We start from the raw sequence: 18,992 nt of genomic DNA, 5'->3' as shown, positions 1-18,992 counted from the left end.
AAGCATGTATGCATCAAAGGGGGGGGGGGGGGGCGGGGGATGTCGTTTATTATTATTGATTACCAATAACAGTGGTCGTGTAACTAGCCACATACGCTGCTCTGATCCGGCTATAATTTATGTGAAAAAGATCTTACCATGAGCCGGTGAGATACCCCCGAGCATTTCCCTGTTATCGATCGGCATCTGGTAGATCGATATGTCCATTGGCTCCATGGTGAAATCTGCGATTCGAAACGTAATCCACGGTACAAGATGCTGATTCAGAATCCGGGTACTGAAAATCTCCATTGAAAGGAAAAAAATAAAGTCATCCGTTCGCCCACAGGGCACATTGCAGTAGCGCGATGGCGCCCCTAAGAGGATCTGGCCGGTATTGCATCTTCTGGAATTCACAGACTAGGGAATATATACAGTGCTGCTCCGCGACCTTGACCCGGTTATTAAAATGTAATAAAAGCAATAACAACTTGCCACGGCTTTATACGTGGATTCTGTCCACAACGCATGGATTCGAAACCGTATTAACTCGTGGTCGGGCGGCCTGTTACTGTTCCGCAACTGTAGCTACTTCCGGGGTAGGCCTGATTGGCCCCGACAGGCACGTGACAGGCGCGGCCACGCCCCGCGGCAGCCTCAGGACGCGCAACGAGGCTGCTGAGAGCTGTCGCTCGGAAATGCGGAAATAGGCTGTCTATTGCCATTCTCTAAGACAAACTCTAACCTTAACCAGCTCCTTAACAGCGCCTAAACTTAACCCTTTAACCTTAAGCAACTCCGAAACTATGCCTAACCTTAACCTTAACCATGCCTAACCTTAACCATAAGGCATAACCAACTCCGAAAGAATATTGCCATTCTCTAAGACAAACTCTAACCTTAACCAGCTCCTTAACAGCGCCTAAACGTAACCTTTCTAACCATAACCAACTCCGAAACAATGCCTAACCTTAACCAACTCCGAAACAATGCTTAAAGTTAACATGCCTAAACTTAATGGCGAACGAATGCACGTAAAAAAAAAAAAAAAAAAATTGGAAGGGAATCGAACTCGCCAGCAACGGACGGTAGGATCCACACCAATGCAACGCTGCCAATTGAGCTATTTCTGGATAGTGAAAAAGGGCGTATTACTACATAATGTTGCCGCGGAGCGTGCCGCGCGGCAGAGAAAGTTGTGCGTCCTGAGGCTGCCGCGGGGGCGTGGCCGCGCCTGTCACGTGCCTGTCGGGGCCAATCAGGGCCTACCCCGGAAGTAGCTACAGTTGCGGAACAGTAACAGGCGGTCGGGCGGCAAAGTGTTGTAATAAAAAGATATACAGGTATAGTAAAAAAAATATTACAAATAAAAAAAAGTCACCGCATCCCGCAGTGATTAGCCACACACACAACCGCGGTGAGAAAATGTCATACCGCGTCAGCCCTACGCTGCGAGTCCACATCACAGAGGACCTGACGCGTCTATTCTTTTACCAAAGGATTTCCAGTTCCGCGTTCGCGTTCTGCGATCTGATTGGCCACCGACGTTTCTGGTCATGTGACGTGTGCGCCCAATCGCGTGTCGCGCCCATTTCCGCCTCGAACAGCAGCAAACTACCTAACGCCTAGTTTATCACTGGTTAAGCTTAGGCGACTCTTTCGAAGTTGGTTAAGGTTAGAGTATGGAATCAGGGCTGGTGTTCTATCGCCCTGCTCTAAGACAAACTCTAACCTTAACCAACTTCGAAAGAGTGCCTAAGCTTAACCGGTGAAAGAAACAGGCGTCACACGATTGGCGCGACCAGAAACGTCAGTGGCCAATCAGAGCACAGAACGCGAACGCGGAACTGGAAATCCGTTGGTAAAAGTATTCAGGCGGACCTGACATGGTCAACACGCATAGATTATGTGGTAAAAAAGGCAAAACAGCGCCTCTATCACCTGTGACAGTTAACACATTGACTGCCACGCAATAGCCTCATCCTTAGCAGCTGACGCCATCACTGTAAACGGTGGGAGTCGCTCACCTTGTTTACAGGGCTATAACTATTTAAATATTATAGCTATATATGCAATACTATGGCCCATTTGACATCGGGTATCTATCGTTCAAGATATGAAAAAGGAATCTTTTTTCCATCCATACATTGTCGTTTTATACCGTGGCATTTCGTCCCTATACACGCTACAATTTAAAAAAAAATCAAATGCATATTATCGGTATATTGTGTTCCATCATGCATGCGTGAAAGGGGGGGGGGGGTCGTTTATGATTAATTGATTGTCAAATAACGGCATTCGTTAGTACATCAGCATATGTTGATCAGAGCGATGGCTCTGATGGCAATGGACAACCAAGCTGAAATTAACGTTAGATTGCTCTTACCTGTGGCCGATGAGACTGCAAAAAGAATATTCCAATTATTTGATTGCCATCTGCTAGATCGTATGTCCATTTGGCCCACGCCATAACCCCCAAAAGCATAATGATTCTGGCGTCCCGAAGGCGATTCAATGCAATCGAGTGTATCTTGATCCACGTTACAAGATAACTCCGCCCGGAAGACATTCAATGACGCACAGAGTCAAACTTCCTTCAGAAAGTAAGTGCAACATCGGCCGCATACCACCAGGCAGCGGTATCGGACCGATGCGATCTCAGACAGAGTGCCACACATTTCCACAGCACAGCAGGATAAATTATGAATGGAAATAGCGAATAAAAGAAATAACGATCCAACAACAAGTATACTCGTTATACTCGTTGTTGGCGTCCAACGATTGGCGGGCTATAACGAGTTGACTCGTTGTTGGCGGCCATTGTGTTAAGGAAGTTCAGAGTATCGGGGAAGATACTCCACTCCTTCTATTCCGGGGCTGTAGAGCATTCTGACTGGAAACATCACTGCCTGGTTTGGAAACAGCACGGCACAGGACAGAAAGGCCCTCCAGAGAGTGGTGCGCTCAGCAGATGGCAAAATCAACTCTGCCTCTCTTTGTTAACTACAACAAGCAATGCTGTTTGTTATTTAAGATGAGGTCGGACTCTGCACTGACAGATGTGTTCATTGTGCTGCTTTTATAAAGCCTCAAATGACGGCTTACAATATTCCATGAAAGCAAAGTGTTTTGTTTGTCTAAGATTTAAAAAGGTTTAAACTTTACAGCACTGACAAAGTTGAACAAAGTGCTGTACAAGTCCCACAACATATTTTTTATTTTTTAATCTCGAAGCTTCGAATTAAAATCGAATCTCGGCCCTGAAGCTTCGAATTCCAAAAGAATATTCGAAGGTCAGCCCTACTCTCCACACACAAGTACACATGAGCACACATACAACACACATGCTGCAATCGCTTTAAACTAAATGGAAAGGTCACTTTAAAAGGAATGAGGAATATAAAGGTCACTTTAATACTTTATATAGTATAGTTTAGATATAGCAAGTATAGCATAATGAGAGTTAAAACTGTATATTGTATAGTAGTGTACATAGGTCCCTGTGGCTTCTCAGGAATTTAGCATGTCTATTTTTATCATGCACATCTTGTCTTCTTATTACATGTTTTTTTATGTCTATTTTATTATTAGTATTATTGCGCAATCGATGCGGGCATGACCACCCGCATTTCACTGCATGCCCTGGTATGTATGTGACAAATATACCTCTTGAATCTTGAAAACACATTTTCAACCAAGTTATTTTTTGCAATAATGTAGACGTATACTAGTGGACCTAATATGATTATGGCAAGATGAAATTAATATAAACCAATTTACCGAAAACCAATCAAGTTTGGCCAGGCCCTCGATGCGTGGCCTTCCGGCACCATCACCAAAGAGAGATCAGTGGAGTGAGTCCACATAAAGTTGATAGCTAATATGAGGTAAGCCAATTCATACAGCTACTGCAACTCACATGGTTGCTACTGATAACAGTAGGTAACATTAACCAATGTTATCATCATCATCACCACCACAACAACTACTACTACTACTACCAATGCACCCCAGCCACCATTCTGCATGTACTGTTTGCTTTGGTTAGTATAATTAATCACTGTGATGAACACTCAATTCACTTTATACAGTAATTCAGTAAAGTTGGGCTCTGTGACTTGTTTTAATGTTTTTTGGAAAACAATAGTTATATGACTTCTGTAAATATAATTACACCGGCCTTATCCTTTAAATGTGATGTTATATTAATATTACGTTATGTTATTATGTTAATATTATGTTATTATAATTTACTGCATTTTGAGCATGGCTGACTATTCATAACCTTAATTCAGGGCTTTAGACTGAGTACATTGATCGCATATGCAACCTTTTTCGGGAAGTGTGTGTTCATATTTTACTTGGTGGCACTAGTGCAAATTGGGGAGAAATCGCCTGGTGATGCCCCTGTAATCCGAAAAAGTCAGGTCTAGTTTTTCCTCTAACGTGCACTGGTTGCCATTTGTTTTATAGCGATATGCGATATGCTCAATTAATTAAATAGAATTTCGCCAGTGAAATTGGCTTCCACTCACTACGCTACCTGTTTTTAACATTTTTGAGAAGCATGAGGGAGAGAGCAAATAATGGATGGATAAAAGAGTCCTGTTGAGCTTTATGCATAACGCACCAGTCTCCCTCTATCTGTACCCAACTTCATTCAACAGTGTGCTGCCCCAGTATAATTGCAAACAATTTATTACTTGGTAAAGATTGTCTTCATTGATGATTTTTGGAAAAATAAGTCCTATTGGAAAAGGCAAATCATATGTAGCGTCCTTCAAGTGGTTTGGTAGGCTACATGTCCAATATCAAGGTAACAATAGATAAAGGCAGCAAAGCTGTCTTTTTACCATATTGCAGGGCAGTATTATATTTTAAAGTGACTGTATTGATACCAGTAGGGCTGTCCCCGACTAAAGATTTGGATGGTCGACTATGATTGGCCAAAATTTGCCGTTAGTCGACTATTGGTCGAAAAAATAAAAATGGTATAATATTTTTTTAAATGTGGGGGTGCTTAATGCCTGACGGAGTCGACTGAAGGCTTCTTGTCCTCTGCAAAAGCATGCAATTGGTCCACTGGATGGATACATCTTGATGGGGAGCGACGACGCCTCTCTCGCGGACAAACTCAACTCCTTCTACGCTCGGTTCGGTGTAGACAGTGTCGCCGCTAGCCCTCTGGCTAGTGACGTCACTGGCGCGCCGGCTGTTGTGGAGGGGGGGGGGGGGCAACCGTGGGGGGGCGGGGGCGCTCTCTCGTTGTCGGAACACAGTGTGAGAAGAGCATTTATGCAGGTGAACACCAGGAAGGCTGCTGGCCCAGATGGTATAACAGGACGCATACTTAAAGCCCAACATCCAGGTTAAACCCTACTGATCAATTATGGGTAGTTTACATCATTGGTATATAATTTCATTATTTATTTTTTTCCATTTGACACCGGAAATGCCAATCCGAAAGAGTTAAAAAGATCCACGCACGAATAACATGCACGCGCGAATCAAAAAAGCTTATCAAACGCCGACGTCACTACAGGTGCATATTAATGAGCCGAATCTAAAAGCTTATCAGACGCTAGCACGGCCATGACGTCACTTCAGGAAACGTATGCCTTATGTCCGTCCGGGTCATAGTACTAGATCAATGGTGGCCCACTCGGTGCATCACAGTTAGCCTATAGCTCCGCCGTCCCTGCTACAGTCGGGACCACTACACTGACGTTAGCCTATAGCCCGCCGTCCCTGCGGGTGGTTCTCTCCTCTTTGTGTGCCCCCGTCCCCGCGGGTGTCCCGCGGAGGAGCCCGTGGACGCGACAACAATGGCGGCCGCAGGGCGCCCGAGCCCGCAGCGCTAGTTAGCCCATAGCTATCGTGTACCACTAGCCTTTACGGGCTCGAGCACCCCACGGCCGCCGCCGCCGCGTCCACGGGCCCCCCGGCAGGGCACCCGCGGGGACGGGGTGCACAGAGAGGAGAGAACCATTTTGGGTCGGCCGTTCATGCCGGCCAGCGAGCCGGATGTCGGGATATGTTGTTAGCACAATAGCTACCAAGCTAAGCTATGTTAGCTACTAACGTTATAAACACAATATGTGTACAACGACACAATGATTTACATTATTACAAATATGGTAACGTGGTTGTGGCTTTTACAAATAGTGGTTAGCTTTATAGATGGATGGCTATAATCACGGAGCACAGATACATTTTCATTCGGCTAGTAGTAGCAAGCATATATCTATGGTAGCAAGGCTCTCTGCCTGCAGTGCCTGCCACTAGCTGTGTGTGACTCTCAGCGCCCCCTGGTGAGCCCCCTGGTGCCCTGCACCTGTTGTGACGAGATAATTTAGATTACACACGCACGTTATGAACCATTGATTAAAATATCCATGTGCATGGTGATTGTGTTGGGCAGACAAAATGTTTGATAAAAACGCTAAAACTGGGTCAATTTCAATACTTTTTTTTCCTTCTTCATGAAAGTCACCGTTGGCCTAGTCCACATTGTTTATTGAACAAAAATACAACGTGAAGGTTGGCCTTTAAGTCCTGTGCCAACCAGCTTGCCCCGGTGTTCACCGCCATATTTAATCAATCCCTGGCGGAGTCAGTGGTCCCTGCCTGCTTCAAGATGTCTACCATCATCCCTGTACCGAAGAAACCCTCCCCAACATGTCCAAATGACTACAGACCGGTGGCACTCACCTCTGTGGTCATGAAATGTTTCGAGAGGCTGGTCAAGGACCACATTTGTGCCTCCCTCCCCAGTGATATGGACCCTATGCAATTTGCATACAGGACAAACAGGTCCACTGACGACGCGGTCTCCCAGGTACTGCACAGCACTCTCTCCCACCTTGACCGTCAGAAGGGGGGCCATGTGAGACTGTTGTTCATTGACTACAGCTCAGCGTTCAACACCATAGTCCCCACCAGACTGGTGGACAAGCTGATCGAGCTGGGTCTGAGCTCCGCCCTGAGCGCCTGGGTACTGGACTTTGAGTGAAAGACCCCAGGCGGTCAGGGTGGGGGGTCAGACCTCCAACACCATCACCCTGAGCATCGGGTCCCCCCAGGGCTGTGTTCTAAGCCCCCTGCTGTACTCACTCTACACACACACGATTGTGTGGCCAAGTTCAGCTCCAACTCCATAGTGAAGTTCGCAGACGACACGGTGGTGGTGGGGCTGATCTCGGACAACGACGAGAAGGCCTACCGGGAGGAGGTTGAGGTACTGGAACGCTGGTGCCAGGACAACAGCCTGCTCCTGAACATTGGTAAAACCAAGGAGCTGATCGTGGATTATAGGAGAGGACAGCAGGAGACACACACACCACTGATGATTAACGGGGCTACCGTGGACAGGGTGAGCAGCTTTAAGTACCTGGGGGTAGGGCTGGGCGATATGACCAAAAACGTTATCGCGATAAAATTATAAAATAATTTTCATATAATTCGATATTGATAATTATCGTCGATATAATGTCCGTCAAGTTTAATTAACTTCTTATGCTGCTGCGAATGTCTCAAGTCGAGTTGATGTCGTCATCAGTCTGCGCACGTTAGCCGACAAGCGGAGTATCTCATGACAATAAATATGACACTAAAATACTCTCTTCCGCCACAATATATTGAAACGGCGTCCACTGTATATCCCACACTACCATAAACGTGGCCTCAGAATTCAAAACACACATACTCGGCACGTAAATATATAAAACCGTGCCGTGCAAGCTAGTTATCCTAGCCAGCCTGTTGGTTCTAAGCGATGTATTCCATGACAATGTGCTAAATATGACACTAAAATACTCTCTTCCGCCACAATATATTGAAACGGCGTCCACTGTATATCCCACACTACCATAAACGTGGCCTCAGAATTCAAAACACACACATACTCGGCACGTAAATATATAAAACGCCACCGTGCAAGCTAATTAGCCTAGCAAGCCTTGTTGTTGAGTGAGTCCTACCTCCTTCCGGGTCTCGGCCATCTCCTTCACTGATTGGTTGTTAGCTGTTGTGCGTAAGTACGTCATCACGTAACGCTGGTTGTTGTTAGTGAGTGTGCTGAGCCGAGGCTGAACGGAGCCAAGCTTGGAAAATCGATATATCGAAACTTTGCGACCACGTTTCATGTTTATTTCGAGGAAATAATTTATCGCGATAGTTATCGTTATCGTTTTATCGCCCAGCCCTACCTGGGGGTCCACATCTCAGAGGATCTGACATGGTCAACACACATAGACACAGTAGTAAAGAAAGCGAAGCAGTGCCTCTACCACCTGAGACAGTTAAGGAAGTTCAGAGTATCGGGGAAGATACTCCAGTCCTTCTACTCAGGAGCTGTAGAGAGCATCTTGACCGGAAACATCACTGCCTGGTATGGAAACAGCACGGCACAGGACAAGAAGGCCCTACAGAGTGGTGCGCTCAGCCGAGCGTACCACGGGTATTGCGCTACCTCCCCTGCAGGTTCTATACAACAAGAGGTGCAAATCCAGAGCCTGCAGAATAATGAAAGACCCCCACCACCCCAATAACAGCCTGTTCCAGCTGCTGAGGTCAGGCAGACGCCTGCGAACCCCAGCTACTAGGACGGAGAGGCTTAGGCTCAGCTTCTTCCCCCAGGCCATCAGAGCCTTGAACAATGAACATTGAGTGCCACGGAACGCTGAACTATCCACACACAAGCACACACGAGCACACACACGACACGCACGCTGTGCACGCTCACACACTAGCAGCCACTTTAACACGAGCGGGCACACACTCACGCCGCACACACGCACACTTATTGGATTCTATTGTGTTGTACCACTGTATTGCACATCGTCGCGGGCAAGACCACCCGCATTTCATTGTATACTTGTATGCCGTGACAATTAAAACTCTTGACTTGACTATATTTGTCTAGTCTAGTGTGTTCATTAGATGGGTGAAATCCTCTTTCAGTGCCTCTGAGCCCGGCGGAACCCTGCCGGTGTCTCTCTGTCGTCCCCCGTTCCGAGGTAATCGGTGGAAGGAGCAGAGGCGCGCGCCTCTCTCCTTCCCGTCGACCAAGAGTGAATACCTGTTATTGAACGTGTAACACTAACTATATAACGTACTTAATGCCACAAAACGAATGCATTTGTTTATCTAGCCCCTTACGTGACTGCGGTGTGCAAGGGCTATTGTTTATCATAAGTAGGAACTTTATGCAGTACTCAGTAGCTTGTTTATTTTCTTCTGAGTGCTTTGTTTAATTACATGTTTACATGAACAGCCACCACTGTAAACAACATGTTTTTTCACCAATAGATTGTGCAATGCCGCCCTCCGTAGGATCTATAATACAAAAAAAAAAAATTATATAAAAATTTTTTTTTATAATTTTTTTTTATTATTAAAAGAATTACAAAAAACGAACGTTCGAACGTTCGTTCGATAAACCCTGGCGAACGTTCGAACCCTAAAAACAGGGTTCGGGCTCAGCCTTACTGGCCGGTGAGTCAAAAAGTTAATTTCGCTCCCTGTATGCGTGCCATTAGCGTTAGCCACGCTTCTAGGCCTCTTTTCTTTTGGAAAGAATAATAAAAAATATATATATATTTTTTTATATATATATATTCGACTAAGAGGTTGGCCAGTCGACTACGGCCCCTTTCGACCAATAGGGGTCAGCCCTAGATACCAGTAGAGAATGTAGATAAAAACATTCCAAATAATTTCCAAATCCTCTTACCACTTTGAGTGCCAGCAGGGGGCGCACGATTTAGCGCTTGAGTGCCAACGCTGTAGTCAATGGGAGGGCGAGCACATTTGCGAACGCATAAACTATATCTTAAATGATGCCTATGTGTCTAATACGCCCGTCGCTTATCAATGACTTGCTTGCAGTCAACATTGTCTAAACGGATTGTTTTTTTAATAGTTACATTTCCGTTTTATACCATTTTGAAAAACGCTCGTTTTTTTAAACTTACAGAAAAAAAAAAGATTCTGCAGGAATCGCGCTTTACTGGAATACACAAAACACGTTGTCATTTTTCGGCCTATTTATGAATCGTTTTCAAATAAACGCTAGATTATCGATAGTATATGAGTACTTATGCACGCTAGAGAAGCGGGCTGAAAAATCGATTCTCTTATTTCCTGATCAGCACACACACACACTCACAGCCACACACACATATGGGACACGCTGAGATATAGGTGAAAAAACTCTGATTATCCGAAGACTGGTCAAATAGATTCCTTACCTCAGATCAGATGTTCTCCAAAAAGATTATTCCAATTCCTGATTGCCATTCCAAATATCGATCGCGTTTATTGATCCAATGCTGGGTACTGGAAACACATATTCCACGCTGTTCTGCAGCTCGGCAATGAATGGGATCGTCTCCGGTTACATGCCTGACAAGTAAAATGTGGATTCCGGACTCTTTTTTCCCCATCCATTTCATTCAGTCCAATCCAATGGGTGCAATACCATCCGGAGAGACGATAGGGGGCGGTATTTTCCCTGTTCGAGCTCAGATAGATCCCCACTGATAACGTGAGGCTATATTGATGAAAAATGATGGAAATCGATCATAAAAAAAAAATAACAATTAAATAACGAGATTTCTCGTTCTTGGCACTCAGCGCATGGCATGAACTAACGAGATTTCTCGTGGCTGGCTCTCAAAGTGTTAATGTTAGTTGTAAATAATGTTTATTGCCTTTAATCTGTGTGCTCCAGTGTTCTATTTTGGACTAAAGCTCTGAAGTCTCTCTTGATATAAAATAATTGTCTTCAAGATTTCTGAAATGGTAAACATACATAAATTAGAGATAATCAACATGAAAAACAAAGTGCATAGAAATAACTATCTTGTACAGCAGTTATTTCTAACCTGATGCACAGCAGATTAAACATGTATTATTCCTCGTGACCAAAGAATTTATTTGGACTTGTGCCCCAAAGACTAGAGACTTGACTTGGACTCTAGCTCATTTGACTTGGACTCTAGCTCAAATACTTGACTTGACTTGGACTCTAGCTCAAATACTTGAGACTTGACTTGGACTCTAGTTCAAAGACTTGACCTCTAGCTCAAAGACTTGACTTGGACTGGACTCTAGCTCAAAGACTTCAGACTTGACTTGGACTTGCATAGAATTACTTGTGATCATATGATACATGCAATTCAAAGTTATTACTGCATTTTCTTTCAAACGTGGGTTGCAGTCCCAAGTCCGTTTGTGTTAATAAGGCACTTGGGGCAGAGCTGTTTCGCAGCCTGTGTGACGTGGTACAGGTGTAGAGGCACGTCTGCATGCGATACTAGCGTAAGCCTATGGTATTACTCTGTCTACCATTGATGATGTATTAGGCTATATATTTCTCTGGCCTTGAGTGAAATGTGACTGCCATTTATTAATGGCAATATGTTGCAACCTTTGCATTGCAATGTATATATTACATGCTTCATATTACAATATCAATATGATACTATTGTTCTACTATCCAGAGTGTTATCCAGTACGGCATCATCTTCTGGTATAATAGCATCACATGCTTCAGATCCCACAAGTAGAAACTGACATTTTTTTTAAACTACATTTGTGCCACATTCAATAAGCCTACTTAACAAGAAGGATACAAATGTTGTCGCTACTTACACAGGACAGTGCAATATAAAATGGCTGTGCAATACAAAATAACCTTGGACATATGAGACTGTGCCACATAAAAATGAATAACGTTGATTGGGAAGAATTTTTTTTAAGCCACAGATTCCGTTGTTTTGTTTTGTTGTTTGTTTGTTTGTTAATTTCAACCACTTCATACAATTGGACAGAACTTGCCTCCTTTTTTATTTTTTTATCTCTTATCTTATTTGTTTTTTATTGTTGTTACTATACACAGATATTTTATTATATTTTTTTTTCAATTTTATTTCTTATTTTAATTTTTTTTCCATCCTTTCCTTGTACAGTGTCCTTGAGTCTGAGAAAGGCGCTTCTCTCTTAAAATTCAATCTATTATTATTATTATTAAGGAAGGAAGGGGTTAATTACATTGTCTTGTCTGTATCCATCTATTCGGTAACATGGTTGTCTTGTATTTTCCTTTTTGTAACGCAGTACTGTGTTCCAACACAAAACACATTTCTGTACCAACAGACAAAGAATCATCTCGTCTTATATTGTTCAACTTCAATTCTATTCTTTTTTCAGGAGGGGGTCGTGGATTTTAATACCCAAGGAATTATGATAAGCTATAACTATAATTTGAAACAAAAACGAAGCCTGCTGTTTTATGAACTTCAGTAGTATTCTGCCCTTGTTTCGGGCAGTATTTGAACAGAAAAATGGACAAATACAGTGTGACAAAAATAGTTTTACTGTATGTAGTGACGTGTTGAGCATATCATTTATTTTGTACCGTCCTTCACACAGTACTCATGTCGCTGACATTGTGTAACATGAATGCATAACACTAACTGGCTTTATGACTGACACACACACAGTCTTGTGCAATAAAGAAGGCAGTGAACAGACCACACCTCACAATATACAGTAGGTGTGAAGGTAAACACTGGGATGAGGAAGTAACTTGAAGGAAGAAATTACTAGAATACAACTGAACAAGACGTGTCACTACTGCGTTACTCGTCTGCCATGACGACCTAATAGAACCAACACTTAAAGTGGCACTTCACAAAAAACAATGCCGATTTATTTGCACATAATCTCACACACATAAAAAAAAAAACGTACTACAGTTTTGCACACATTCATTCAGTTTGACAATTATTGAGTGTAAATTAGTTTGAATATGGCCACCAGTGATGTCATCAGGAACATTGAATCCTTGTGTTGCGTTAATTACAGGTCAAATGATGAGGTAGTTCCTATAAGACCTAAGGGTATTGGGTATTGTTTTTTTTCATCTACGCCATTTCATGGAGCTGTAATTAACACAACACAAGGGTTGAATGTCCCCGATGACATCACTGGTGGCCATATTCAAACTAATTTACTCTCAATAACTGTCAAACTAAATGAATGTGTGCAAAACTGTTTAGATTGTTTGGATGTGTGTGAGATTATGTGCAGAATAAATCAGCATTGTTTTTTTGTGTCCCTTTAAGTTTAGAACGTTGTCGGACATAGTGGACTATCTTTACACTTCATCATGCTTTTTTTCCTGGGTCGTCCTTCTTCTTCTCCTCCTCCTCCTCCTGGCCAGACATTCCTCAGCTGGATCACACTCTTCATACATCCTTTAACCTCACTGACATTGAACGTCTCAGGTTTCTCCAAAACGAACCAGCACTCACTGTCCGTGTGTATGAATGAATTCCTGAGGAGCTTGACATGGCAGTATGTGCTTCAGGGCACTTGTCGAGCGCCGCCTGGAAGCTTTCTGGCCATCTGTCACCCAATTCCCTGTTGATAGTGGCACTAAACGCCTCTGGAGGAGACGGTCAAGGCGGAAAGGAAGGACGAAATAAGGTGGGCGCTGCTGCTGTGTGTTAGTGGTCACTAAGAAGACGGGCTCAAATCACAGCCATTGACCTATACAATTAAATAGGGGGAAGGGCCTAGAAACCATGATTGTGACTATTAAACATTGACATACAATCAATGTGATGATCTATCACAAGTCTTGAGACAACCAGCACTCACAATGACGATGCCAGCAAACCCATGCTTGATAGAACACAATGTAAAGTTAGGACTCCAATGACTTTGACAGTGATATAAACCATTTTTTACAACAATATATGCCATGTTGATATTAAATTGATAACCACTCTTGTTTTTAGTTGTACAATAGCTATAACTCTCCCCAAGAGCATAGCCGGAACATATAGAAGCAAACACATTCAGTGTACTTCAGGAGGATTAGTAGACAAACTTGCAACACTGGACAGCCGTGGTACAGTCTGCGAGAACAAGTTCTGCCGGTTGCAATGACTAATTCCTGATGAGGTCAGGTTGGTAGGCACATTTATCAGTGTTTGTGCGTGCGTGTGGGGTCTGTCGCATCAAACGTACCTTATAACAACTTATCCAATATGTGTGATTTTGTTATAATTTACCAAATAGAAATCCGAACGTCAAGTGTGTGTTAGTGTGTAGTACCCCCCTCACGCTGCGCTGCTTACCTTCTCTTTATTCTCATTTTCCGAGGGAGGTGAAGTGGGAGATTTGACGCTGCCTAGAGCAACAGCTTGGGTCACAGTTATACCGCCGCCCGGAGACACCGGGTTGTTGCCCTTTTCGATTGTCTCCACCTTTATGAGCCGGTGCTTTGGTGAGACATACTTTATGTCCGGAGACCCCACACTGTTCAATGTTGAACCGAACGAGATATTTCCACCTGGTGTGTACGGGTCTTCGAAGTCCAGCTCCTTTTGTAGTTTGTAAGCAGCGAGAATGTCCGGCTGCGCCGGGCTCGGATAGGTTGCCCCGGAGCTCGGCTGCGGTTGGTAGCCAGGCGTGGTACCGGGCGCACCGGCGTGGTGGTGTCTGTAGTCCGGTTTCGGCGGCGCCGGAGGTGGTGCTTTGGTAGTTTTGAATCCTAGGTGTTCCTTGAACCACTTGGCCATGCTGCCAGTGCATTGCTCAAAAGTCAATTTATAGTAGTTATAGTTCCACCTTTTCCTGTCAATGTTGGCCCGAATCCGAATGTTTTCCTGAGCGGCGCGCCGCGGGGGTCCTCGGAGCGTCTATCCGGCTCGCGTCTACTCCGACTGAGAACAGTGATGTTCAGAAGGCGAGCGCACTTTGTGATCCGCCGCAACTCTGTCACACTGTTGTCGCTCCTCTGACATATTGGGCCACTCTCTCTCTTCACGTCAGGTTTCCAGACTGCGCAACATGAGGGGCGCTTGTGCAAGAAGAGAGGAACAAGCGCTCCCCCTGTCCTGTCTACCTGAGAACAATTACTGCCACCTACCGGGCCTTTTTTTTATTCAATCTTTATCTCGATGGACCGTGGAGAGCAAACTCTCATTTACAATGATGTCGAGAATAATACATCACACAATATAAGAAACTAAAGAAAGTGCAACAATAGGAGTAGTCAAAACTATTTAACATATTAAAAACAATTAAAACAACACAATTAAAAATAATTATAATAATACAAATGTAAAAATGTATAATCAGTTTATTAACAATAAACAGTTGCAGACTGACACCATTATTGGTGATCAAAGATCTAAACTGACAACTGGCGGACTCCGCCCCCCCTGGTGCCCCCACGGTTGAAAACGCGCGCTAAAGTATCCTTTTGAGTGGCGACAAATTAGAGGGTGTGCCCTATTGGTGCTCTTCCAATGGTCTAAACTTGACCATGTGCCCCCACAGTTGAAAAACATCACGCAAAAGTGCCCTTTTGAGTGCTTTTGTGCCCCACGGTTAAATAATGTCATGCAAAAGTGCCCTTTTGAGTGAAAATAATTAGAGGATGTGCCCAAAATGACATGTCGTCAGCTTGTGACTGCAACTTGTTCCTGTTTGCGGACGACTCAGCCCTGCTGGTCTCTGACAAGAACAAGTTACAGGTTGAAAAAGCCCTCAGCTCGGAACTAGGCAAAATCTGCATATGGCTCGCCGACAACAAACTATCATTACACATGGGCAAAACAGAGTCCATTCTCTTCGGTTCAAATAACAAACTCAGCAAGACCGACGGCTTCTCGGTTACAGTGGGTGACAATATTGGTCATTCTGTGGAGGCGCAGGCGGTTGTTGATCTGGGTCCTACACCGCCTCACGCTGTGCAGCCAGAGGTGGGAGCACGGTCTCGTCAACGACTGTGGCGAGGTCCTCGACAGGCGGCCATGTTTCCCCCGCCAGTGGTGCCCTGGGCGGAGAGTCAACGGGGTTCCACAAGGCCGACAGCCTTGGCGGCCGAGGGATCGGCCATTTTGGGTGAATTCGGTTTGGATAAAACAAGCCGTCGTCACTTTGCCGCGAGCAGCCCGCTCCCCGTTCAATCCTCTCTCTTTTACCCACGGAAGCGGGGCTCTGATCGTTCTCCTTTGGCTGCGGGCCGCGAACCTTCTTTGAAGCGCATGCGGCCCCATTCTTCACTTCTCATGGGAACAGGGGCTGACACCCAGTTGATGGCTGAGCCTGGGTCTGTCCGTGAGAATGTTGTGCTGTCGCGTGGCTCCTGCACCACACGTTGTGTGATGGATGAGCCTGGTGTTACAGCTGCCACTAGCTACGGTGGTCAGCAGGGAGACTCGAGGCCTCTTCTGTTGAACGCACAGCAAGGGTTACCCCGGCCTCGCCTTCGCCAGGCGGGGTATCGCGCTGATGCCTCCCACTCCTGTGAGAGCGAGCGTGATTTGGGTGGTAGCAATATCACTGCAGGGCTTCGGCGTGTAGGAGCCCATGGGGTCCTCATGCCTTGCGTGTCTAGCTGCGGAACGACTCCTCAGCATGTGCTAGAGGGGTGTTCAAGGGGGGGTGTGTGTGTCAACCAGTTTGATGACAGCTTCTCCCGTATCAAACCGGCCCTTTCTGTCGGGGTCCCCCCTTGGGTGCGTCGCACAGCGGGAGGGACCGGGCCAACTATCTACTGTTCCTTGCGGCCCAGAGTCAGTTGACGGCGGGTGCGCTGTGGGATTATTTTCACATATGGCGACAAGAATGCCGTTTGGAGGGGTGGATAGAGAGAACATTGAGGGAGGGGCTTGTGTTGCAGTTTGCACAACCCCACCCTCCGTTATCAGGTTTGGTGCCGACCCTATTGTCAGGGTCAGAAGCAGTGACAGCCCTGGCCGACGAGATCCAATCTCTGTTGGCGAAGCAGGCCGTCGTCGTGGTTCCGAGAGAGGACGCAATGTCAGGCGTCTACTCCCGTTATTTTCTGGTACCCAAGAAAACAGGGGGGGTCAGACCTATACTGGATCTGTCCACGTTCAATCGTATGATTGTAGCGAGACCGTTCAGGATGTTGACCGTCAAACTCCTTCTGCTTGCTGTCAGAAGGGGAGACTGGTTCACCTCCATAGACCTGAAGGATGCGTATTTTCACATCCCGATTTTCCCTCCTCACAGTAAGTTCCTACGGTTCCTGTTTCAGGGCGTAGCGTACGAGTACCAGAGGATGCCGTTCGGCTATTCTCGGGCTCCCCGCACATTCACCAAGTGCGTGGCGACTGCACTGGAGCCTCTACGTCGTCGGGGGATACGGGTTCTATTCTATCTCGACGACATTCTACTCCTCAGTCGTTCGGAGGAGGTTGCCAGGTCTCATACCAGGCTGGTGGTGGAATTCCTCACTAGGCTTGGTTTTGCTGTGAATTGGAAGAAGAGTACACCTCTTCCCAGTCAACAGGTGGAGTACTTGGGCTTAACGTTGAGGTCGAGGCCCATGATTGTAACCCTCTCGGAGCAGCGCCGGGTGTCTATCATTCGCGCGCTCTGGGGTTTCCGTCTGGGAGGGACGGTCACGGCGCTGCAAGTGATGCGTCTGCTCGGTATGATGGCATCTGCTCACACGGTGGTTCCTCTTGGCCTCCTCTTCATGAGGAGGATACAGAGGTGGTTTTTCTCTATGAGAATAGATCCGGTGAGGGACAAATGGAAACGGTTGACGGTTCCTTTGTCGATATGGGGAGATCACGCCCATTGGAGGAGGCTGGGTATCCTCACCATTGGGGTCCCCATGGGCAGCAGGCGCTCACACGTCGCGGTCTTCACCCCATGGGCAGCTGGACGGCGGTTCATGCTGGCCCATCTGCCCCGCACATCAATGTGTTGGAATTGAAGGCGGTCCTCCTGGTCCTCAAACGGTTCGACCACCTGGTGGTAGGCGAGCACGTTTTGGTCAGGACAGACAGTGTGACGGCAGCGGCGTATATCAACAGGCAGGGTGGGACTCGTTCCATCCACCTGCACCGGGCGGCGGTCGACCTTTGGCTATGGGCATCTCGCAGGCTGCGCAGTCTGAGGGCGCTCCACATTCCTGGTGCAGAGAATATGGGTGCGGATATGATGTCTCGGGGCGGTCCTAGTCGCGACGGGTGGGAACTCCGCCCCAACATAGTCAGACAGATCTGGGATCGGTTCGGGGAGGCCTCGGTAGATCTGTTTGCGAGCCGACACTCTCACAAGTGCCCCTTGTGGTTCTCGGTCAGTCGAGCAGATCATCCCCCCTTGGGGGTGGATGCCTTCTCGACCTGTCCATGGCCGCCCGGTCTTCTGTACGCCTTTCCTCCTGTACAGCTGTTGGGTCAGCTGTTGGAGCGGATACGGAGGGAGCGCAGGACGGTGATCCTGGTCGCGCCGGACCGCGGCACGGCAGTGTGGTTCCCGGTCTTGATCCAGCTTCTGGTCGCTCCTCCTTGGGTTATTCCTTGGTCGGCGACGGCCCTCTCACAGCACAACGGGTCACTGTTACAGTACCCGATGTTGGGTCAATGCCTGTTGGTGTGGCTGGTGGAAGGGTGAGTCTGGAGAGGATGGACCCTTCTGTGGTTGATACCATCCGGAATGCACATGCTCCCTCCACTGTCGCGCTTTACGCGGGCAGATGGCGTATGTTCCAAGAGTGGTGTAAGGCGGGGCGCTGGGACCCAGTCTCCTGCCCCCTGGATGCTGTCCTGAGTTATCTCCAGTCTCTCCTTGGTAGACTGTCGGCTTCGACGGTGAGGGTATATGCGGCGGCTATATCCTCCTATCATGAGGGGTTTGAGGGGACTGTCTTGTTCAGCCACCCTCTTGTGAAGCGTTTCCTGCTTGGCGCTCGACACGTTAAGCCGGTGCAACGCTCTTTGGCTCCGACTTGGGATCTTCAATTGGTCCTCGTCGGTTGTCCTTGGCCCCGTTTGAGCTGCTCGAGCAGGCGCCGTTGGGACAGCTGTCCTTCAAGACCGCGTTCCTGCTGGTTGTCACCTCCGCTAAACGCGTGAGTGAGCTCTGTGCTCTTTCAGTACGTCCAGAGTGCCTGTCTTTTCGGGCCGATTGCGGTGCCACTCTGCGACCTAATCCTGCTTTCATGCCTAAGA

The 18,992-nt window shown here is 46.5% G+C and overlaps 1 protein-coding gene across 3 annotated transcripts in view; it reads right to left on the bottom strand.

Annotated features, from left to right (window-relative positions):
* The window catches only part of shf (Src homology 2 domain containing F), a 221,125-nt gene extending 206,299 nt beyond the window's left edge, over positions 1–14,826 (bottom strand). For all 3 annotated transcript variants that reach the window (XM_084337505.1, XM_084337503.1, XM_084337504.1), the window contains exon 1: positions 14,130–14,826. In XM_084337505.1, the coding sequence (XP_084193631.1) occupies positions 14,130–14,573 (444 nt within the window). In that variant the 5' untranslated portion in view covers positions 14,574–14,826. The remainder of the gene's footprint in view (positions 1–14,129) is intronic.
* Between the last annotated feature and the right edge of the window lie 4,166 nt (positions 14,827–18,992).

This window comes from Notolepis coatsorum (assembly GCF_963971535.1).
Source record: "Notolepis coatsorum genome assembly, chromosome: 20".
Lineage (NCBI taxonomy): Eukaryota > Metazoa > Chordata > Actinopteri > Aulopiformes > Paralepididae > Notolepis > Notolepis coatsorum.
This window is presented reverse-complemented; position numbering and strand designations above follow the sequence as displayed.